A 24901-nucleotide genomic window follows, 5' to 3' on the forward strand; every position below is an offset into this window, starting at 1 on the left:
GTGGCAGAGTTGGACCTGCAGGTGGGAACTGAATTTAGAGGGTAAAAACCACTGCTGCATATTCTGTTTGGGAAAACCTCTGCCTGCAGCTCTGGAGCTGTGAAAGTGCAGTCTGGAGCTGGAAAAGGTGGGAAGAGAGTGTATTTTCTTATGCTTTTGCATGGGGAGGTTTTTGCTGTTGTGCATTCTGTTGTCTTTGGTTTTGCTGGCACAAAAGGAGGAGCAGGAAAGTTGAGGAATGGCCATCTGAGGCTTTTAGGAAGGGGAGAGAGAACCCCTACCTGACATCGCCTGTGGGTGACAGGGAGAGACACACACAGCAGGTCCTTATTTTGGCAGTGGGAGGTATGTGTGTGTGTGCATTGTCAATTGTCTGTGACAGCTGATGTTGGGGGAAGGGAGCTTTTGAGGGGAATTCAGAGATTTAGATCAGGGAATATGTGCTTCAGTCAAAATGCTTCTGTTGTAGTTAATACCAAGTGACTAAAGCTAGTTTGAACATGATTTTTGGATTGAAGTATCAATGCAACTTTGGTTGGGTGGTTTTTTTATGTTGGTTTCCCCACCTTCCCTAGGAGAGCACATTTTGCTGAAGGATCATTTGGAAAACCTGAAAGAATGTTGATGATGTGAGTGAGAGGGTTACTACTCCGACCACTTAGACAGATTCATTGAATTTATAAAATCTTCTCTTTTCACAGTTTTTTATGCCTTTATTTTGTTTGATTAATGGAATCTTGAATTTTGTTTTAATTATTTGCATAAGGTCACACGAAGTATTAAGTTAAAGCCATGGAAAACAACTCTGTGAATTCTTACTGCTCTGAAATTTAATTAAAAACCTGCAAACTTCGTCATTCATCATTTTACCGTAGGAGTGTATTTCTTATGGAGACAATCTAATATCCTGCAGCAGCTTCATGGCATTACAAAAATAATTAATGGACCCTTTTAGGGCAATGTGTGTTGCTACAATGTGGAATAATACTTCAGTGTAGTAAGTGAATGGTGTGCTTAGGAAACACTAATCCCTTGTGTATAGTAGCAGGAAGTATGAATATTACTTATTAATAATAATATAAAACACCTTTGCACACATGCCTTTTTCTGGGCATGTCTACCTTTCTGTAAACGACAGCAAATTTTAATTGCAGAAAATTGGTGAGAAACAAGAAGGATTTGTGTAATTAAGATGATCTGTTTATTTAAAAGTCTTCAGAAGTTGTAAGAGATGGAACTTAGCTGTATGTGAGGGATGACTGTTGTGCAATAATGCCCCTTCATTCCCCTTTCATAATAAATCTCCGCAGAGTATTCATCTAAAGGGCTGGATGCCAAAAAGAACAGGTTCGACTTGTCTGTGAGGATTTACACCACAGTAAAATGCACAACTGCTTTTGTAGAGGTCATTGTGAAGGTCAGGGAGCCAGTACTCAGGGCTGAATGGGAGCAGCCTGGAACAATGGTGTGAGAGGTTGGGCTGCCTGAAATCCATGTTTAAAACCTCGTCTGAAATGTAGCAATGAGCTGGAATCGTTAAAACACACGACTTCAAAGCATCCAGGCTGTTTTGCAAGAAATAAATGTTCTCTTTTCCAGTAGTTTGCATCTCATACTCTCTGCTGAATGTAGCTCCAAACTCAAAAAGCAAGAGTGTGCCTGATTCCTGACAATTAACATTGAAATAACTGACTATGTCTGGTATAAATGCCCTCAAACTGTTAGTAATTACCTCTGTCCAGTTTTTAAAAACCCCTAGTTGATACTGGATTTAATTACCTGAAATTTGGCACATCTTTTTTTTTTTTTTTTTTTTTACTAATAAGGTCCGAGTTTGACCACAGGGTCTCTATGTCTTTAAATAAAAGATGATGATCATTTCAAATGGCAACCGGCCATCGGTGAGGTTTAGTGCAGAGATTAATTAGTAAACTTTGGAATGCGCTACAGCAAATGCAGCTGATTGGCAATAGCATGTGGAGCAGCAACTGGTGGAAAGCTGGTGCTGCTCAGCAGCCAGAGGTATTTCCAAAAAGACTTAAAGGGTGCTGTGCTGTGCTGTGCTTTAAATGGCACTGTGCTGATTGCATCAAACCACCAGTTCTGCGTTGATGCAGTTTGGTAAATGCACAGATTAGGGAAATCTGATGTGCACTTGAAAAGGAAGCAAGTTTTCTTGGGTCGTTTTGATAAGCTGAGGTGCACCCCATCGATAAAGTGATGCCCCTGAACATCAGTTTACAAGGGACTGTTTTCTGTCTGCAGTGCATTTTGCATTTTTTTTTACTAGGAAGACAAATGTCAAATGCTAAGATAGGTATTATTCAAAAAAGACGCTGAAGGGAATGTGAACAATTCAGTGGCTGTTGCAGTAAGCGATTCCTTAGAATTCTGGTCCGCTTTTTAAAATGATACAAATTTCTGAGTGTGTCTGCATGATTTATAATTGCTTGCTGTCTTTCTTTTAAGTTTTTAAATACATGATTAGAGAAATTTGGAAACTTTCTCTGTAAATTGGCTTTCTGAGATGCTTAATCAATTTGGTATGAGTAATGGACCCTATTATGTATAGAGTCTAGTGGGACTGCTTTTTCAATTTGTTTAGACCATGGGATTGGGGCCCAGATAATAAAATTAAGATGATTTATACAATAAATAACTATTCTTGAGACATTACTTGGAAGCCCAATATACTTCTTAAAATCTATTTAATAATGTTTTATTAGTCTCCTAATGTCCACCTTCAGGTAGAGAGGGATGGCCTTCTTACCATTTAAATTGGTAAGAAAACGCTCCAAACCCAGTGGGTTTTTGCTTTGGAAATGGCTTGTGCATCTTGACTAGACTGGTAAAATCCATCAGACTACCTGTATCCTGAGCTAAAATCTGTCCTTGTAGGCTGATGGTATCGCTGACATGGCCATATAAATTTTTGATCTAAGACTGGCGGAGGTGCTTGATCTCATAAGATATGGATCATCCTGGCTTTGACCCAGGAAACCCTTAAGCATGTGCTTTAAAATGAAGGAAGCATGTATTCCTGTTGGCTTAACCCTCAGCTCTGTGACTTTGCCCTCATTGCAGTTCACTCCCAGGGCCCATCCAGGTATCCTGGTGGATCTGTGGGCCAGGCAATGGCACACATTGGTGTCCAATACCTGGTTGTGAGCCGCTCGACTTCCGGGCTGTTGGAACAGTCCACGGAAGGACAAGGAGCGGAGACTGGAGTCCTCGGGGTGCTGGTTGTTTCTCTGGAGGCCTGTTTCTGCAAGCCTCTGCTTCCTAGACCGTGGTGTTTATTGCCACAGGTAATTGCAGCGAAGCGGATGGGCTCAGTTTACGCCATCAGGTTTAGGCTTGCTTGGCTTTGTTGGACTGGACTTGTAGGCCACGATCCAGACAAAGTAATCGGAATGCGACGGCTCCTTTGACTTTGTGAGGCTCTTTGTTTGCTCAGAGCTGTGTAGTTTTTTAAGCTGAATCATTGTTGCTGAATCTGGGTCTAAGCCCCAGGTAAGTGTACGATAAAATTTTCTGATAGCAAATAAATTTGTTAGCTTGACGTGCCTCTAAATAAATCCTGTGTGTAGATGTGCACATGACTGGGGAATTACAGGGTTGTGCAAACATTCTGTGACAGTATTGGTTTAAAACTGTTTAGCTCATGCCCTTGTTTATTTGTGTCTGGGTGTACCTGTGTGTACACACAGAATAGAAACCTCCATGCACATAAAAAGCATCTCATTAAAAACTGCAGCATTTGGGCACTGCAATCAGCCAATTACTGAGATGTGGTTATTTTCTCAAATAAATCTGCTATGTGTATGTACAGTATACACATCCAAGTACGTTGCAGAGCATTATGAATAGTTAAAAGGAAACTGTAGCCCTTTGCAGAAGCAAATATAGGTACATTCAGCAGTGCATTATCCTGGCCAGGCTGCTGGTTTGCTGTGACTCAACTATTGTATGAATTATAGAATGCTCTTGGTAGCACTTGAGGACTGCCTCTTATATTGGTCTAAATCTGAGACAGGAAAGGTTAAACAAAGTCTGAATTTCGTTGACTTGGTAGCAAACAATCACTACTTTTGCTAATGCCCTGGAATGGCTGGTAGAACTGCTGGAGTAGCTGAGCTGGGGATTAGATGGTTTTGTAAGGTGAGCTGCTTTTGGGCTCTTGGCAGGCTTTTGTTCCTTGTAGGTCTCTTGGTCAGTGCTCCTCCGTCCGAGCCATAAATGTTTCAGCCAACACAGCAATGGCTATGAATAGGGAATGGGGGGAGAAAAAAGTTGATGCGGGGTTGTGTTTTAACTGTGACCCAAGATTAATGTGAAACTGAAGGAGAAAACGTGGTTTTCTCAGTATACTACCAATTGATAAAAGTTTACATCCAGAGCCAGGGCAAAGTTATTTAGGCTGCTGGTGATTTAGAGGGTGATTTGAATTTTTTGTTAAAGCTTTTAGATGTGGCCTTGCCATCTTTTGCTGAAAATACAATTTTCCTAAGAGTTATACATCTTAACCTTCATTTTCATTTTCTTTTCAAATCCTGGACAATTCAAAACAAAACCCAAAAACCCCACCCTGGATTATTAAGCCAAATGTGCCGTGAAAGCTTCTCAGACAGCTTGCCTTGGCACGCTGAAATTAATGTGGTTCTAGTCCAGCAGTGGTGGTGGTGGGAAAAATACCCCTCCAAACTGTCAGCACTTGGGAAAGGAAACACAAAAGCCCATTATTATTATTCATATGTACTCTATAGAGTTTCTGATTTGCTCCCATTGACTTGAGCGGTGCGGTATCAGTTACTGCGATGCCTGTAGCGGTGGGTTTGTGTTTCATGTGATGAAGTGAAACAGCGATGCAGATGCACAGTAGCCCAGTGTTGCTGGATGGATGGCTTCCAGGTAGATGGACTCTTGGGCTGGCCGGCTCAGGAGGCAGTTTGCTGTGGTCAGCCAAAAAATCAGCCCTTGCTGGTGAGTCTGGAAGTGCGCGCGCGCTGAGTCAGTCTCTTTATAAAGCTGGTGATTGTAGTTCTGATTAGACTCAAAAGGCTTGGCAAATCCTAGTTGTGTGGGAAGCTCGAGTGCAAAAACTTGCCTAATTTTCTTTATTTAAATCAGTATCGTCCTGCCTGAGGCCTTTTGGAAAGCACATCTAAGGGGACGCTGTTTTAAGTTAACACAGTGTCTCTCGTGTTCACAATAAAGAGGAGTTTCATTGGAAAGGGATGTGCTTACAGTTACCTTCCACAGGCTTTTGCCATATTAAACGTGGAAGGACTCAACTGTCCTGTATGCACACAGTGTCTTTTGTGAAATTTGTACTTAGAAGATTTGATATCTTCAAGTTTGCTTTATGATCAGCAATTCTTTGAACTCGCAAACAAGACAGTGTGCATAACTTCAAATATCCATTTGAAGTCTGATTCTGAGGATTGCTTATGGGGATTTTGACCTTAAAATGTGAAGTTTGATCTCTGTCTTAAAACTGCAGTATTGTAGCGGAAATGTAAATACAGTCTGAACTATTTCTAAATACCTTTAAAGTGTGCCGTGTCTCTTAAAGACATGGACTTTATTCCAGAGATTCTGGATATTCAAACCATGGAAACCTATTTCTGTTCATAAGGCCCAAGATTCAGGAGCTGATCTCTCATCAGCAAAGCTCACTCATGTGCTTTTGTTCAGGAGACACTGATCTGTGGTGGTTTAGCTCTGAATAAAACATTTTTGGTAATTGTGAAGCCTCATATACCAGTGAAGGGCTAAGGGTGGAAGCTGACTGAGATGATTTAGAGTTTTATATAAGCACATAAAGCTGTAAGTTGTCTTGTTGTGTTTGGGTTTGGAAAGCACTTTTTAACTACTTTGACATCTCGCTTTTATTCTCAAACATCTGCTTTAGATTGTTTGCCATAAAAGTGTAAGAATTAATCTTGCCCTCGTTTTTGTTATTGCTACCAGAAACTGAACTATTTTTATTACTTCTTGTATAGGGATTTGGACGCTGAACTATTTTCAGAGTTGAGGAGAAAAGGAGTTTGTATTTTATTTTCTTTTTTTCCCCCCTCATTCACCCCTCCCCCCTAAGCTTACAGGTAAAGTTAATTAAATTAGAGTTTTTAAGTGCACAGAGATGTTAGACATGGCTTGTTAAACTGTATAATAAGTTCTACTGTGCTTTATTTGGTCCAATATTAAGAGTTTTAAGGGAATTCAAATGATCAGCTCATTTTGGATTTTTTCTCAGAGCAGCAGCTTCCGTGAGCCGGGGTAAGACATTTGCATCATCTGTGGAGAGCCTGGTACATATTTTACTGAACGGATATAATATATGAAAGAGAAATGAAAAACTTCCTATATGTTTAGTCCTTTGATTAACAAATGTTCTTAATACTTCTTCTCAGGGCTTCCTTTCTCTGGGATTCCAGCTTGTTTGTGTTGTTTCCCAAGCAGCAGCCAGTAGCCATGGCATGGGATGTCAGTGCAAGCCCTGATCTCCATCATGCTGCGTTTGAGCAATTCCCTTCCTTGTGTTGGGTACTATTAAATGTCAGAGCATTCTGCTGGTGTGGGTCCATCCAGTACTTATGTCAGAGCATACAGGAATCTTCCTTTCCACAATGGAAGTGTTGTTTTTAAGGCAAAACTGTCTGTTGTAAGCCCATGGCAGGAAATACTCAGGCAGCCTCTCTAACTTGCTCGAAATGCGGTGTTTGTGCTGCAGTTGCTTTCACGGCAGTCTCCTCTTTCAGAGTCTGTGGCAACACTTGCCATTTTTTTATTTGAAAACAAGTGTTTTAGCAAAAGGGTTCACAAAGGAGCCAGTTAGCAAGATAAAACAGATGAGGCATCTTTTTATTTTACAAACAGATAAATAGGATTTTTCTGGGACTAAGTGAAATTGCCGTATGATTTTATTGGTGCTTTTGCTGCCAGCTTCTGTTTTGTCTGAGACTGTAGATTTTTCATGGCAGGAACCATTCCTTTTTCTTTGTGTTAAGGGTGCCTTAGATATTTCTGGTTATTGTGCTTCAAGGAGTAACGAGGCTGTAGCCACTGAAACCAGAGCAATGCAGTAGGCCGTGGTAACTCGTGGAGGGACTTTCTGCATCACTCTCAGGATCAGACAAGGTTTACAAATAGGCTCCTGTGGAGTTTGGTGAACCCTGTCCAAGGGACTGGTAAAATTCAGGTACCATTGAAAATAAGTACAGACAACATGAAAAGCTGTCATGTGTCTGTGGTTCAGACTGAAGCATCATTTTGATACATCCACTTAAAAACATAGAGGGAAACTTGGATGGAAAGAAACTAATCCTCTCTGGAAGGACAAAGGAGTGTGTTTTGTGCATATTAAAATGCAGTTGCTTCTGCCCCAGGGAAGTTTTTTGTTTAGTTTGGGAAAATTACTACGTGTTTTCAAAGCAGTGCTGTGGAGTGTGTGTTTGCAGTATGTCCCTTCCTGTCCCAGAATAATTGGTTCATGTTTACTTGGGCACTCTGCATGCAAATGAGGAAAAATGCTAGGAATAGTACTTCCACTTTAAGTAGCAATTTTCAAATATATTGCCAACAGGTTTCAGTTTTCATTTAAAATTTTTTAGTAAATACAGTCCACAAATATGAAAATGTATCTCGTACTGCTAACATCTGACACTTTCTTAGTTTTTTAACTTTAGACTTCAGTTTTTCTAAATTCCTCCTTTTTATCTTTTTGCCTGTTTCTAATAATTCACTCTTCCTGTTTTTCTATTTTATTCGTGCTTTTCCTTTCATCTGCCTTTATTGTCCTTTTCTTCATATTTTATTCCTTTTTTTGTTCCTGTTGCTATAAAAACTTCCTTGCTTTCTTTTGCCAGACAATTATCAACCCTTAGCAGTCCCTCCTTAAAATCTAGCTATTCAAGGAATCTCCCTTTATTTCTTCCCTTTATCAGGCAGACATAAGCCATGCTGAATATGATGTTCTGCATGTTTATCAACGTTTATCTGGGTCTAGGCTGGATGCTCAGTAAAACAGTGAATATGTATCTTACTTTCACACACAGAGTTTCTCACCTTCTGCAGGCCGAGGTCAGCTTTCTGTTTGGTTTTGTTATTTTAAGCAGTCTTTCATTTTAAATCATCTATCAGACTTTGCATTCCTCAAAAACAATATTGTAGAGCTGTGGCTGTTCGGATGGGGGGAAGCTGCCTTAGAGAATCCCAGGAAAGAGCAGATAGTGCAGTGATGTATGGCTCTTCATGAGCTGCTGTTCCACTACAGCAGCTGATTTTTGCAGGTTCCACTGTTCTCCAGGAAATCCTAAATAATTGTCTTGCACAATAGAGGGATTATATCAGCATAACACACAGCTTTACTGCAACAACATAGGAACACCAGGAGATTCACCTGTGGGGAGACTCAAACGGGTGTCACTGGTCAGCGAGCGATGGGCTGTGCTCTGACCTCCCCTGCCCTGTCTGTCCCTCTCTCAGTGTTATTCCTCGTGATGTACAAAGTGGCATTTGCCAAATCGATTTCTACTTCACGTCCCTTGAAAAATTAGGCCCTTAATGTGTGTATTTAAAACAGTGTTGTGTTAAAGCCCTAAATCCTGTAATTAGCCTGGCTGCTGTTGATAGTTGATACTGTGCTCTGTTGATAGCCAAATCAAAACGAGCAGGGCTCCAGAAGTCTGATGGCAGAGACACAACAAAAGTTTGCTTAATTCTGCCTAATGTTGTATTGCCAACATGGCACACTGAGGATTGGCATAACAAAGTGAACAGAGCAGGGACTTGGAGTCACCTGTAGTGAAACATTTCTCTGAGAAATGGGAAGAGCCTGCAGTTGTACCTGAGAAGGGCTGCGTTGGTGAAAGCCGTGGTAGGAAAAAGAATGCATGAGCTGACAGTGAGGTTTGTAAATGCAATTGGCATTCCCAGGGCATCGGAATACCGCACAGTAGCCAGTGGCATGGCTCTGCAGTGTAGCTGAAAGTGGCCAAACAGGTCTTGTGTGCAGGGTAAAGGTCCTGGGACCAGAGCAAAAGGAGCAGAAGCAGTTGAGCTGCATACATTGGGTTGCACAGAAGTGAGTGCTTAGGAGCTGAGACAGAGTTGGGAGCAAGATTGAGAAACCAGTGCTGAAAACTCAGAGGGTGACCTGTGGGCTTATTAGTGACATGAACATGCTGTTGTGTTTTAATTCTTTATTTCCAAAAATGATGCTGTCTTGTGTAGTGGGCTATCCTTCAAACAGTGCTGGAGACTTTGAGGAAAGCTTGGCAGTTTCTTGCAGGAGCTCTGGAGTCTCCGCTGAAAACAAGCGAGTGACTTGTTGCAGCAAACATCCAGACTATCCCCTGAATCCTGCCTGGGCTTCAGCAGGCAGTCCCAAGCAGGGGCTGCAATCCATGGGCATGAGGAAAGGGCACCGGGCTTTTCTGTGAAGGGAGCAGGCACTAAATCTGCTGCTGGCACAGACCCAGCAGAATTGTATTTCAGCATGTTAGATGGACACGGGCTTTATTCTGAGAGATTACAGAAATGGGGCTTTTTGGCAGGAGCTTGAAGATAAGTCTGGTCAGGTAATTACTTATGTCAGAAAGTTGTAAAGGAAAATTTTGGAGGCAAGTAGAACTGATGGTGTGATTTAACCCATGTCACTCTGTGGTTAATTGCCCAGGTACCTGTTTCTGTATAACAAATCACGTATATCTGACTGTCTTTGTTAATAGCTTCTTCAGTGCTGTTGATCTCCTGGTTTAGTTCTGCCATTCCTAAAGAAAGCACATCTTTTAAATCTGTTTTGGCATTTGAAAATCAAATTAAGTTACTGTGGAGGGGGAAAATAAAAGTCTAAATTTAGTAGTTTAGTCAGATTGTTATTAGGCATCTGAAATCACCTACCTCAGGGAGAAGGGAGGGTGACAATCTTGTATCTCTAGTCCTGCCATATGTGATCAGATTTTGTTTTTGCGATCAACGGGAAATCTAATGTTGATTCTGTTGCTTTCTGTCAGATCATTTGTTCTCTTTCAGTTTTGCTGCTGGGATATCTCAATACCACTTCTCATAATCAAGTAAAGAAATTAGATTTATTGTTGATTTTTCAAGAGCAGAAGAAAGAGAAGTTGATTTCAGAAATTCACATCTTTGGAAAAGCCTCACTGGCTTAGGAATTTTAGGCTAAGGAATGGAATTATACATTTTAGTTTGACATTCCTTGTGTTTATTTAAAAAGGCTGTGGAAGACAGAGAGGGTAAAGGTTAAAATAATATTAACTGAGCCCTCCAAATCTATCAGTTTCATTCTCCTTTTCCTGAGTATTACTGTAGTCAAAGTAGTTAATCAGAATCAGAAAGCCACATTAGCATTGCTAACAAATATTTGTCAATAGTGAATTCGAAGGCTGGAAACTGGAGGGGGAAAAAAACCCCACAACAACCCAACTTTTGGCTCAGACCACACTGCCAAAGATATTTGCATTAATATCTGTAAGAAATAGTGCTAACATGAAACCTTTCCAAAACCTGAATTCTGTTACGAGCTTAACAGTAAAATGGTTTCCTAAGACTCCTTATACTGAAAAATTCAAGGAATTTGTATTTTTGTTTTAATGTTCTCTTGAAAGCATTTGGATAATTATACACTCAGATGATGGTGTGTCAAAAAGGGCCTTTGTTAACTTCTCTGTTGTGCCACGTACAATCAAGGCAATGCTGGGGATGTTTTAGCAGTGTCATGCCCTGGCATCCCACAGGCCTTGGTTCCTTTTATGCTCCTTACACCAGGCTGGGGAAGGTGACCTGACAGTGAAAAGGGTTAAATAAAAATAACATTGCTGCAAACTGCCTTAATGAGACATAGCACGAATACTGCTATTTCTGTTATCTGACGTGTGCTGTGCTCTGGAAATGTGGTGATAGCAGAGCTGAGTAAGGTCCTAAGCAGAGAGAAATTAAAAAAGCAAAAAGATTGGCTGCAACAACTCATCCAGCTGCTGCTAGTACAGAAACATGCCTTGTCTGGACAAGTTTTACTGACCCCAGTCTCTGGCTTCTGTCTCTTGCCTGGGGATGTTTTTGTGGCATAGCTGTTCCTCCTCTTTCCCCTACTAGTGCATTTTTGGTGTCAGTCTCCTTTCTCCTCCTCAGCACTTGAAAGATTTCTGAGGAGACTGTCAGTTGTTTCTTTTTGCTGCAGAGGGAAGGAGGTGAAGGAAGGCAGGGAAAGGGAGAGAGGACAGGATGGGAAGAATTGTGAACGCTGCACCTTGAGCAGATATTTCTGGACTCTGTTAGCTAAAATAACCTCTTCTGCCAGCAGGCAAATACTGATATACCTGACATTTGCCAAGAGTCTCCCAAACCCGTGTGAAAGGTGCACTGATACTCTATAATTTTGATGTTTCTTCCTAAAAGAGCATTGTTTTTGTTTAAAATAAGCTCCTTGTCACTGCCAGGGCAGCTCTTCTCCGTGTATAATCCATGGCTTTTCTTTTATTAATGCCATGTTGTATCACAGTCTGAAACCAAAATTGGCCACGGTTGTTGTTTCTTATTATTTCAACTGAGAGATGTCTCAAACAGTATATTTGGATAATGAAAAGTAAATCAGTGGGTCAGTTTTATTTCTAATGCAAAGACATTATTTAACCCCCCCTCTCCCAATTTAATCCTGTATTTCTCTCCTCTGAAACCACACAGTACATGAATGGGAAGTCAGTTGCTCACAAATCCATTGCTGTGCAGGCTTTTACATAAACAAAGTCCTAAGGATAAGCAAATGCCTTCCTTCTAATTAGCAGCATGTTTTGTGGTTCCATACATTCCAATATGTAATAGGCAGCTCCAGTGCCTAAAATAATCCCAGAGAAAACACTCGTATGCTGTGAAGATAGGGGTGGGAGGGAGAGGAGGCAGGAAAATGTGTTGTCTCTGTTCTTGGAAGCCTTTTCTATCTCCGTTTGGATACTGTCAGCTTCTTTTACACAAACATTACAGCATCCAAGGGGAATTAGAAATACTTACCCATGACCACAACATCAGATTTTAGGTTTGTCAGGAGAAAGCAATGCAGAAGTAGGATCTTGGCCCCACTGCTTTCATTTTGGTTTTAGCATGCTGATAAATGCCTCTTAATGCTGGAAAGAGGTAAGGCCGACTGTCTAGGTGGAATACAGGAAATTTAAAAGTCTTACCTCATGGATTTGAAATGGATTTTGGATCTGTAAAAGTGCTGTGTAAGTCCTAAGTAACAGTTATTGTCTTTAAAGTTACACAGCAGCATCCCTATTATGCCAGTGTGCTATGAAGCTGTTGGGGACCACTTGGGACAGAGAGACAAAACTGGGATGCTTCTGGTCAAACAGCTTTTAACTGAGATAACAGTGGTCAAATTGAGCCTTTTAACCTCAACAAGGTTTTTTTTTTTGTGAATTGTCTTGTCCCAACATCAGTGGAAATAGGGAAGGCAATGCTTTTGGTTTGCATCCCAGCCTTTTGCACTGCTCTGTGCCATGCCCACTGCTTGGGACCACACTAACCTGTGCAGGGCTGAACAAGCTGGAAGCCCATGAGCTCAGGAGCCTAAAGGCCAGACAGCTATAGGGCAGGAACAACAGCTGGTCGTGGGGTTTTTCTACCCATTGCTAAGCGGAATGTAATCCATGTTGCCAAAGCCCATCAGCTAAAGTTGTGATTTTGGGAAATGAAAACAAATGAGCTGTCTCATACAGCTGCATAATCTCCTTGAGGTGCAGATCTGCTGGCTGGACACAAAGCACTAGAGTTGTTTTGCCATGCAAAAGTACATCCTGGTTCCTAACACTTGCACCTTGGCCCAGGATGTGGGTGAGAAAGACGTAGGAGAGAGTCACTGCTTGGAAACTGATGAACAAAAAATCACTTGCCAATATTTAATGGTGAAGATAATTAACTATTGCAACAACTTACCTAGGGGATGTGCCTGAACCTTTATGATCTGACATCTCTCAGCCTAGATTGGACACCTTTCAGAAGGAGGTGTTTTGGCTGAACTGCCCGTCCTTGAGCTTTGTACAGGAACACAAAATGTCCTGGCCTGTGCTGGGCATGAGGTCAGACCAGCTTGAGGGTGGACAGTTCCTCTTCTGATGTTCTGCTGCTCTCGAGGCCACCACAGTGTGCTGGTGATGCAATTCCCCACCTCACAGAGAGGTTCTGGCATGGCTCAGTGGCTTCCCCACTACCCATACACTGGTGCCCCCCATACCACTGGTGTGCTGACCAGTCACCCTCCCCACTGGTCAGAGGAGCTCCCTCACAGTTACTGGTTGATCATCTGGGAGTTCATGACCATCGTGATCCCTTCTGACCTTGGGAACCCCACAAAGTGAGGAAGACAAATGGAACACATTCATCCCGTCCTCCTAGGAGTTCCCAGGGGTGGGCATCTGTAGCAGCATAAATGGTGGTGGAAAGAGAGGCCAGTGATGAGCCCAGTCCACATGTCAGGAGCCTTCCCCTCTCTCTTGGCCAATGTCAGCTGAAGTTGCTCTTGTTAAAAGTGTTGGGAATGCACCAGTGGCAACTCCACTAACAGTGAGCAGCTGTTCTGGTGGTGCCCTCCAGAGATGTGGCTCCTGCAATCTGAGCTGCTCCCTTTTTCCACACACAAGGAGTTTCCCAAAATATTTACCAGGGTTTTGTTCTTTGCCCGAAACTGAATTTTCTTTTCTATGGCTTGAACAAAATTTGAGTTTGGAAAGAGTGAGACTTTTCACTCGCCAGATGAGGCTGTACACATGTAAAATGTTGGTATGTCTTTACCTCTGGTTTGGTTAGTCAAAGATATTGCTAAAAATGGAAATCTAAAAGTCTTATTTAAGCATTAGTCTCTTACAATGGGTGTAACAGGTCCACATATATGTAGTTACAAAGTACAATATTTTCATGAACTTGAATAGATTGTAAATTGACAACTTCTAGCAATATAGAAGACCCCACATTTGTGTCTTAAGATGTCATAAAGTGGAATAGAGCTCAGTTTTTAACCTTTCTTTTCCAACCTTTTTTTTTTTTTTTAAATGTTTGGCAACCTGCTTTTAATGTTGCAGCAATAGTCTGTGGCACAGAATTAAGTGTGCTGACCATGAGAGTTGGAGTGATCTGTGGCTCAGTGGAGAACTTCCTTCACCATGTTTCACCTCCAGGACAGTCACCACAATGGTGCTGGCAGAGGCCTCTCCAGGCCCCCAGGCACTGCAGAAAAAGGCTAAAACTGTCTGTTCTCATCACACACGTAGAGCCATTTCAGTGGAAAACCTGAGCTGCTGATATTTCCATAGAGATCAGCTTAGATCCATGACAGCATTTCTCCAGGACTTGCGTCTTCAATTTTCTTAGCTATTTTCTGCAACTCTCTAAACAAAAATATCTCTGCTCCAAATTCAGAAAGGTCACTGTCCTCAACCACAAATTTAATTAACAGCATTCCCCTTCTGCCGACCTTTTTTTCCCCCTGTCTTTAGTTAATTTTAACCCAATGTCCCACATTGGGAGCCTGTAGTTTCCACTTGAGGGAGTAGATGCTCACATGAGTGGCCCCAGGGAAGCTCAGCTCAGTAAGTGATCACCAGCGGGAGCCAGGGTTATACACGGCATTACACCATGGAAAGCTTCCCATCTCCTGTTGCAGACAAAATGTCTACAAAAACAATACTACTACTTTGCTAAATTCTTGCATTTTGCAGATGGGAAGCTCAGTTTCTACAGGGAAAGCCAGGCTGTTTTGGGAGACCTCATAGTGCTCTGTCTTTTTGCTGCTGCTGCTAATTTTTGTGAGCACCATAGAATACAGTAGAAAATTGAAACTGTGTGAAAGATCAACAAATCAGTGTAGAATGTCACGCAGCAACATCTGTTAACTTTGGCTCTATCTCATATCCTCCTGACCCCTCCTTTCCAGCCACAAGCCTCCTGTTTTGTGAGAGCTTGGAGTGATAGGGACTTGGAGAGGGGGAGGCGGGAGGTGGAAATCTCACTATTTCTCAGTGGTCTGAAGGGCTTGCAAAAGTGCCATCTGGAATGAAAGTTTAGTGTTTGTGTGTTTCTGTATTTTTAGCTACGAAACAAATGGGAATTTGCTGAATGAATTAATTGTATTGCTCTGTAAAAGTCTACCTTGAGAGCCATTATATATGGGAGCTTGCAAAGCCTGCAGAGAGAAAGGAAAGCGGCTTCCCTTTCTAATGAGGGCTTTCAGGAAATCATTGATTACAGAATTAAGTGGTTTTCTCAGAGACATTTGTTTGATAGTACTTCTGATAAACAAAATTTTAACCTAATAATAATTTTACTAGTGACACTGGAAGCAGCTGTGCTCTGTAATGGTAAACTCACCTTCAGTAAAACTTGCCCCCTTCCTCCTACCTTGTCCAAACAGCTATAGCTAATGAAACATCACTTCCAATCTGTAGCTCCCAGTAAAAAATTTAAATCATGAAGAACTAAGTGATATAGTGGACAAAATGTTCTTAATGGGATGGTCTTTATCTGGACCAGGTTAATGGTATCAACTTGTTCTAGCATTGCATTTAAATAAAGTCAAAACAAAACCTTGACTTGGTATACAGCAATCTCTTTTTTTTGCTTTTAACAGGGTCAGCATATTTCTCTAGCTCCCATTCAAAAGCTAGAGGAAACTTTGTATGAGTATCAGCCCCTGCAAGTGGAGACATATGGACCACAAGTTCCAGAGCTTGAAATGCTGGGAAGGCTGGGGTAAGTAACACATTTTAATTCCCATTTCATGGCATTATAGCTGGGACTGTTACCATCTTCAGATTGCCAGGGATTTTTTTCTTTCCTTTCTTTTTTTTTTTTTTTTTTTTTTTTAAAGCATCTTAATGAAATATTAGACTTCCTGCCCAACCAACATTTTGTTTGGGTGGATAAGCTGAAATTTTTGGTCCTCTAGCCTTTATAGATCTATTGAGAGCTGGACTGGATTGCATTAGTGTTTTTAAGGTTGTCCTTGGCAGTCGTGGTGAAGTAGCTGTTCATTTTCAGTTGCACGGTATTAAAAAATAAATAAATAAAAATCTGGGGCTTAATTTACCCAGCTGTAAGCCAGTAAAAATATTAAAGTTGGGCTGTTTGCCATGGAAAAGGGTAGATTTACTTGTCGGCTGCTGTCTACAGTCAAACTGCGTTTGTGAGAAATGAAGCACAGAGCTTAACTTATGTCAAAAAATATAATGCAGGGCTGGTCCAGCAGCAGCCTGGCGGCATCACGGTGTGCAGCCATGTTTGGAAGGGGGTTTGGAAGCCTGCTGTGCCTGGGTAATGGAGGATAGGAAGTCCAAAAGTGTGCTCTCTAGAGATGTGTTTGTAGCTGAAATGCCAGCTGAAAATGTATAGCTACTGGGATACGGTCGCCCAACTCATCATGGCCTAACTTTCAAGGTCAACAGCACTTTCAGTGCCTGAAAAACTACATGGCAGAACAAATGTGCAGACTGGCAAGGCAAGAAAGAGTTTAAAAGATAACAGTTTACATTTGACTGTGCAATATGGGAAAACTGAAGCCACAAAGTACTAAGCAAAGTTGAGACAATTTAGTGTGCAGTTCTGGAGACCACTGAAATCCAAACAGGAATCCCATCTGGTTCACTGGCATGGGAGAAATTGTATCTCATCCAGAAAGTGACAGAGGTAGATAGACTTTTCTAAGTAAATAAGCAACCTAATGGTGCTTTAGAGAACTCAAGGCTGTCTGGAATTGAGGTTGTCTCCATTTTTACTGGTTTTATGTCCTCTTGATGGCTGTAATTTTTTATTTTCTGATACCAAGCTTCTGAGACCAAATATTAATTAGCAGTTTAAACTTGGGCAGAGCCTGGTTTGGCCTTCACCACCTGTTTGGATGGAGCACAGCTGTGAGGGACCTCCAGTGCGAGGGGAGCTTTGAGGCCCTCCCAGCCCTCAGCCCCATCACAAACGAAAAAAGATGACTTGTGCAGGGAGGATTCCCACTCCCTGTCCTTTTACCTGTGTAAGGTGAGTGCTGGTGTCCAAATCCACCAGGAACCCTGTGTGATCCGTGTGCGTCCCGTTTAATTGCCTGTGACAGTGGTTCAGAGGCAGCACAACAGGTTGTAAAAGAATAGTTTAAATCCTGCGGTTGCGTCGCAGCGTCCGTGTGCGAGTGTATCCAGAGCAGAGTTTGCAAACAACGCCACAGTCTTTTCTTGGGAACACTTTGGAATGTGTCATTCTACTCGTGCGAGCATGAACAGCCAGGGTTGCTGGGCTTGGCTCTGGAGGAGATGAAGGAGTTAAGAGCACAGGGGTGCCGGGTGGCTGCGGCAGCAAGGGGCGGCTCGTGGGTGGGTTGGTTGGTTGGTGGTGCCCACCAGAAGAGCTCTGCTGAGTCCTGGGGCTGTTTGCCATTCCAAAACAAATACATGGAAGCTGTGGGTTGCCAGCCGGTACAGCTCCAACCCTATTCCATGGGGCGTCTGAAATACCTTGAACTGTGCAAGGCTGTTGGTTTATGTATTTGTGTTTCTGTGTTTATATGAACTCATGCGCATTTCCTGTTGATGATGAATGCTTAACTAATGTGCCTCTGTCCCTGCTTTGGGGGTTTTCAGGCAGCTGCATACAGCTGCCTGGGTGAGGCAGAAGAGCTGGGCACAATGATATCCACTCCTGCTAAAGATTTTTAGTTTCCTGTTCATTTACACTCATAAAAGGCCAGACGGGCTTTGAGGCACCTGGCCTAGTGGGTGGCATCCCTACCCGTGGCAGGGGGTTGGAACAAGATGGTCTTTAAGGTCCCTTCCAACCCAAACCATTCTATGATTCTAAATGTGTTTAATTTTAGGAGTTTTTTTAGTTTCTCCCTCTTTTCATTTTCCTATTAATAATTTTGCAGTCTGGCTATTTATTGCTGCTAAATAGTTCCTTCAAATGTGCAGGCTGTTATCTGAGTTTCTGGAGCCAGAATTATTGCAAAGACACTGCCAACCTGGAGACTTAGAATTCTCTTCTGGTAGCATAATTTATTGACTTCTTTCTTTGTTAAGGTACAATTTATTCTCTTCAAAACACTCAGTAGAATGGGCTTTTTGAATATTCACGTCTTAACCTCTTACCTTTTGCAAGACTTGCTTTAAGTTTTCAGTATCAGTGTTGAGTTTATTTCTTAGTAAACTGCTGTAATGTAGGACAGCTGGCAAGGAGGTCTAGCAAAGAGCAAGAAAAAGGGTTAATCCTTAAGGGGTCACTTAGAACATTTGTTAGGGATCTTTCATTATTTAAAAAAAATTGCTTTTTAAGGGGACTTGTATTATTTGCTTATTAGACTTTACAAAGAACTTTGTGAGCAGACCAATAAACTTGGTTCTGCATCCTCCCACTACTCTTTTGTGTGGACTTTGCATATTTTGCAAAAAAGGAAATTTATGTTCAAATTGTTTTTAGAAATTTGTTTTCAGTTTCCCCTGGACATGTAAATTTTCTTTTATTTTGCTAAGTACTACAGAATAGCGTTAACATACTCCTGATGCATTTTTTGTTAGTGTGTTGGAAGTCTGAGAATAATGAAGAAATAGATTTTTTTTCCCCCCCCAACACAAATGATTGGTTTAATGTGTAGGGGTTTGTGTCCTTCAGTCCCCTGGTAAAGGTCACTTTGGTTGTTCAGGCTGTGAGGACCAGCTCATGCCTGTCTCAGCTGTCAAAGGGAAACGTGACTTGGAGAAGGGGAGAAGAGACACGTGTCAGAGCATCTCCCAAACCTGTGGTGCTGCCCTTGGAGAAAAGTGTGGTCTTGGATCACTATAACATTCCCATCCTGGGTGCAGGCTCTGCAGCTGCCTGTCCTTCCAGGGCTCTAATAGCCCTGGGTCTGTGTGACTTGGTCACTGCTCTGAGTTACTGAAGCGTTTAGAGACACGTGTTGGGAAATTGTTGGCTTCTGTGTGGAGTTGAAGGCAACCTGCTGATGGGAGTCATGTTTTGAGAGCCTTGTCTCTCAAATTGGTCCAAATCTGTTCAATTGCCAAAGTCATTGCAAGGCTATGTGACCTACCATGGCTTTCAGAGTGTGGAGATAGGTGGCTGGGAGAGAGAACATGAGGAGCACCTGGATGCTCAGGCACTCGCTGCCCTTACTTTACTTGGAGGTTTTCTTAGAGGGGCAAAAGAGGCCTGTCTCTTTTTCTTTCTTTCTCATGTTTTAGCTGAGTAGGCTGAATATGTGTGGTTGGAGGTCTGCATTTTTCTTACTGCAAAACAAAAGAAATGAAAAATATAACAAGCTGACATGCCAAGTAGCGAAAGAATAACTCGGGATGGAAATTATTGTGTTATTTTAAAACTGTATGTTTGATACGTAGTTTTGATTTTAAAGAAAAAAAAAACCCACAAAACAAAAAAGAAACCCTGAGGATCAAAATGATGTTTGTTTGAGGTCTTGAAAAATGTAAAGACATTCCTGGCAGTAATTGTAAGTATGTATGTCAAGCAGGAGCGGCCACACAGCGTTCTCGCCCCAGCTATTTACAGCTGTGAAGAGCCGTACACAAGCTACTGAAAAACTGACTGTAAATCAAAAATCTGCTTATGTGATTAACATTTTGGGTAAAGATAGGCGAACTTCATGTCTCGAAGTTTAGAAACTGCCTCTTGTAATCCAAAGTGGATCATGCTCATAGCACAGTGCCAGTCCTATCCTCAATGTTCTCATAAAATAGAGGAAGTTTACAAGTAAGATTAAAAATTTCTATTTGCATTGCGCTTGAATTCTTTATGTTAAGGCAGAACTTCTGTGCAGACCTTGTAATCAAGTCAAGCTTGGGCTGCTTAAAATAAAATTGTGTTTGCCTACTTAGCTTTGGAGAGATATAACCTGAATATATACATGTGTATATAAAAATCAGGTTTGCTCCAAAAATATCGTCTTTTCTCTAGGGAAAAATGTGAATTTCCATTGATCTGTTGACTTGTTTTCACGTGTAACCACATTGTTAGGAGCACTGCAGTTTGTTTAAATAAGATGAAGAAAATGAAGTTCAAGAGTGACCACTAAAGTAATGAGGACAGGTAATATACTTTGAAAAATTAAAAGTTAAATCTAAGCAAAATGTCATTTTAAGAGATGAGGGTAAGTACTGAAGCAGAGTGGGAGTGCTGTGAAAATCTGTACATATAATGACCATGTTTTAACGCACCGTTCTTTTTATTTTGAACAACTGGATTGATTAATTCCTGTTTTCCTTGTGTAGGACAGCTCAGTCATTTTAAATTTTGCATTAAGGTGAGGTTGGATTTCATATCTGCTAGAGCTTTGTTAGTGTTTAATTTTTAACCTTCACTTCAAGTGGAAAATTTCTGCATATTTCTTTGTTGTACAGTGTTGTCGTGTAATTTAAAACACATGTAGAGTTCTGGCACTTAATGTAGAAATGACTCGTGTAACTTCTTTGCTGTCAATCATTGTGGGGTTTTTTTTTTTTGAAGTGAGGCAATAGTAAGGATGCTCTCCAAACTGTTCTTAAAGCATAGCTGAGCTGGTCTTTGGCTGGATTAGTTTTTGCTGAAATCCTGTCAGTGTCTGTGTCGGGTTCAAGGCAGTGAAATAACTGAGAATTGATTTGGAATGGGTGACAGGAGCGCTGGGCTTTAAAAGTCATAGCAGGTGATTTTTCACATCTGCTCTGTCACTGGGGTATGCAGATATTTCTTGAATCTTGGAAAAGGAGAAAAGCCGCAAACGAAGGGCTGATTTGATCTGCTTTGGCCCATTGATTTTGAACACTGAATTCATTCTGCTCCCTTTAATGGAATCTAGTTTCTCAATAAGCTCAGCAGTCAGAGTCAAAAGATTGAGTGAGAGCAAGGAAGGCTTGTCTTGCTTTGGAGGGCAAGTAGAGGACTGCACTCCTTGCAGGAATTCTCTTGGCTACCAAGGCATATGGTCTGAATTTCCCAGAGTCTCCTGTTGCAGGGCCTGATCCTCAGCAGAGAGATCTCTGTCAGCTGCAGTGAATTTTGAATCAGGCACCCAACGAATGAGAACTGGCCAGTAAGGAGTGATTATTGCCTTAAAGACACAGATACATTTGCATACAGCCTTTTTTTGTTCATTTTATTATGAATAATTGAATAAAAGCCTGTGAATGACAATACCAATACTGTGTGGATACGCTTTCTTGGAATACGCTCTCCTTCAAGAGAGGATGGACCAAGGCAACAACTGTGTGTAAAACATCCTAATTTGGTTTGCTGGAGAAACTGTCTGGTATTGCTTTAGAGTACCACAGAAATCCTACAAGTTTCATCTTAGAAATCCTAAGATTTCTAAGGATGCAAATTCAATACGGGGGAGGTAGATAACCACCAATTTTTCCAGCCGAATGGAGATCGAGGAGCGCAGCCTTTAGCAAGTCTGAAATCTTACTGTTTAAGAAATCAGCTTTCTGGCAGAAACGTCCGTGAACATTTCAAACGACACCCTGTAGAATATGGTGTTTTGCACGGAGCTCTTCTGTCAAGGTCATTAGCAATTGAATATATTAAAAGTGGCCTGCTTATGAAACGGAGAGTTTTGCTTCCTGCCCGCCCACCTGTGGGTATAGTGTGGGTTCTGTAACTGTAAAAGGTCTCGGGGGGGTTATAAAAGCAGAGAATATGGAAAATATATAAAGAAACAAAGAAGGAAGCCTGAATACACCGTGTAGTTTCTTATATGTAAAGTTGGCTGTAGTTGTATATGTACCACTAAATTAACCTCAAAAGCTGGCCATGACAGCAGAATGTCCATAGTGATTGTTTTTGTTGGCGTTTGGCTTCAAAATTAACTCATCGATCTAACACGAGTCTCTGTGCTCGGAATACTGCTCTGGTAATGTTTTTTTACTTTTTCATGCAATCATGGAAAAAATATGTTTCTGCTCGAAGCAGTTGTCAAACAAGCTTCTTTCATCGGCAATCAGACACAGGGCAGCTGAGTAAGGCTGTTTAGTCTAGAATAAATACTCGAGAGATTACAAGGTCGCTGTAGGAAATGTAATTATACCATTTATTCTAGAATAGTCTCTCTGTAGTGTGGGCTTGCTGAATACTAAATCATACATTTATTAAAATACTAATAATGTGAAGAGGAAAAAATCTTTCAGAGCCTTAAAGTAAGGAATGGTGATTTGTCTGCAAACTGTACTGTGGGATGAATCAGTAAATATTTGAAATTGTTTCAGAACATCAGGATGGTAATAGTGGCTTTATTATTGTGAATTGGTAGGAGGCAAACCCTGAGTTGTCTCTGCAGGTGTAGGGGCAGTGCTGTTGAGTGAGCACATGAATGGTGCCCACTCATGCAAAGGTGCCTGCTGATGGGTTATAATGTGGCAGGAGGCATCCAGCAATTGTGTGGGCCAAGTGCCCTATTTTCTGCACTCTTTGTGTCTCACCAAATCAAACCCTTGTTACTACCAGCCATTTAAAAATATCTGATTGTCTGTGACAGTTCTTATCTGTTATTGAAAGCTTTCCTTTGATTTCATCCTTCCCTTCATCTCCTGCATTGATATTGCTATTGATGTCTGGTTCTCCTGTGACTTTTTATGTCCACAGACTGTCCTCCATCTGCTTAGAAAAAGTGTGTTTTTGTAGAAGGTAAGTTTTAGATCTTCTGTTGCTTCTCTGAAAGTTTGTGGTAAATTTGAGGTCAGTAGTTTTTGTGCTCAGTATTTTCTTTTTCTTTACTTTTTTCCTTCCTCGCTTCTCCTGCGCTCCATCATGTTGCCCTTTTCGAGTCTTTCTCTGACTCCTCAGCCAGATGGATAATTGCATTGGGAATTGTGTAGTTGCCACAAGAAAAAACAATATGTTTTGCACATGCAGGAGTGATCTTTCCTGCTTATCTCTCACTTCAGCAACAGCAGGGCCTCAGTGTCCTCCAACTTTTGTAGTTCTTCCTGGGACAGAGCCCCAAATGCTTTCTTTAAACTCAGTGTTGGACTACAGAGGCAGGAACACCTTAGTTGTGAGGAGTAAAGTCTTGACTCTGACACTGGTAAATGTAGTTGTAAAGCAGCCTCCTGAATGAAAATTGTTTGTTCAGGTATCAGTGGCTGCAAAGCTGAATTACAAGTTCTGAAATGTCAGAGGGAAGTGCCGGAGTTTCTTTCTTGAAGTTTTCTGCAGCTTTTCAAGCAGTTGCTTGTAATTCTTTAACCCCCTTCAGATAACTCTGTTGCAGGAGTCAATTATGTTTAAAGCTTCTCTGAAGAAGTGGTAGGAGTGAGGGATCTCTTCCCGGAGGAGCATGCCAATTGCCAAAGTCAGTAATTCCACCGATAAATTTGATCCTGTGTATGTAACTGATCTGGGTGGGTGATGAGATTTTAAAGAGCTGGTAGTCTCTCTTTTCTTATTTTGATAATGACCCTGTGGTCCCTCAGATTATATCACACTGGAGGAACTTTTTGAAAAAGTGGAATCGGAGAACCTTTCTTAAGATTTGATGTTATCCCATCACATGTGTGTTCTCTTCTTTATTTTTCCTAGTTTCCTATTAAAAAAAAAATAAATCTGAGTATTGCACACCAATAAGAATTGGAGTTTTTAGCTCCTTCCAGTCCAGCAGTTTGTGCATCTGTTCCCTGATTGCAGTTGGACTTGGTGGAATCGCAAAAAAATGTAATATGTGTTTCCTATCATGCTCTATAGCTGTTTTTTAATTTTTTTTTTAGTGGTGCTGCCTACCAGGGGGTTGAGGAAAGTACCTACAATTAAAATGGTTGGCTGGAAATTATATATGCACCCATCTAGGAACTGATTTTCATGGCTTTGGCTTGCTGATAGTTGAAAACTGTTCTTGGTTAACAAGCCACGTGGTGCCAGGCTTCCAGAAAGAATTGAGTTGTTCACTTCTCCCTCTTCCAAATTGAAGCATTGGAGTTAGGCTGCATTTCTAATAACAAAACAGGGGTTTGAGCATAATTGAACTGCACAGCTGAACTATTGCTCAGGCTTGAAGGTAACGCCACCATGGTTTTGTTTCTTTAACTGGTATTAAATGTAAAAACATAAATCCTTTTCAGTGGGAGAGGAGAAGGGGAGATGGTTTTCATTTGGCATAATTTCCTGTGAGACGTGGTTCTAAACAAGGCCCATATTTACACAAGACAATACAGTTTTACATGTACTGGTATATCCAGCACATTTTAAAATTGTTTAGCCAGTCCTAGGTATTAAATGCCTTCACAATAAATGTGTTTAATAAAAGTAGATGAAGTTTGAAATAATTTTTTAATAATTTTACAGTAGAAACACCAGTTAAATCAACCCCATTGCAGTAATAAATGTCACAAAAACAATTAATTATAGTTGCTTGCCACTGCAAAATCAATTGTGTAACTGTTCTTCTAAAACTGACTTTTACATTACTAAATCCTAAACACTACACTTCTGTAACTTGTCAGAATCAGGTTTTGGTTAATAGATATTTTCAGTGATGTAATGGGAACTTCTGGCTTGGAGTCAGAATATAATGGACTGTGATTAATGTTTTAATAAGCACTTTTCTTCTACTTATGATGCAGCAGCGAAATGGTTTCCTGCTTAGATTGATAGAGCAGCAGGTGTGCATACATACTTTTTTCTTTCAGTAGGAATAACTTTTTCAGTGCTTCTGCTTGAAAACATTTAATGTTTTTCCTTGAGTCAAACGCTGCTGATTTGGGGTTTTCAGTTTGTTTGTTTTATATCCAGCTATTACTGATATTTGTCAGTTGGAAGTGGAGGGTGCCACGGAAACCTTTTCAGTACTTAGAGTAATTGCTTTGCAAAAAGGGAAACTCATTAGTTTAAAAAACAGTTTTGATATATTGATGTTTTCTTCAGTGAAAGG

General features: G+C 41.1%; 1 protein-coding gene across 1 annotated transcript in view; it reads left to right on the plus strand.

Moving 5' to 3' along the window:
• Positions 1–24901, plus strand: part of MNAT1 (MNAT1, CDK activating kinase assembly factor) — a 101275-nt gene that overhangs the window by 49797 nt on the left and 26577 nt on the right. The window contains exon 8 of the mRNA XM_017807415.1: positions 15641–15762. Within this exon, the coding sequence (XP_017662904.1) occupies positions 15641–15762 (122 nt within the window). The remainder of the gene's footprint in view (positions 1–15640; positions 15763–24901) is intronic.

This window comes from Lepidothrix coronata, unplaced genomic scaffold, assembly GCF_001604755.1.
Source record: "Lepidothrix coronata isolate B3197 unplaced genomic scaffold, Lepidothrix_coronata-1.0 Scaffold19, whole genome shotgun sequence".
Lineage (NCBI taxonomy): Eukaryota > Metazoa > Chordata > Aves > Passeriformes > Pipridae > Lepidothrix > Lepidothrix coronata.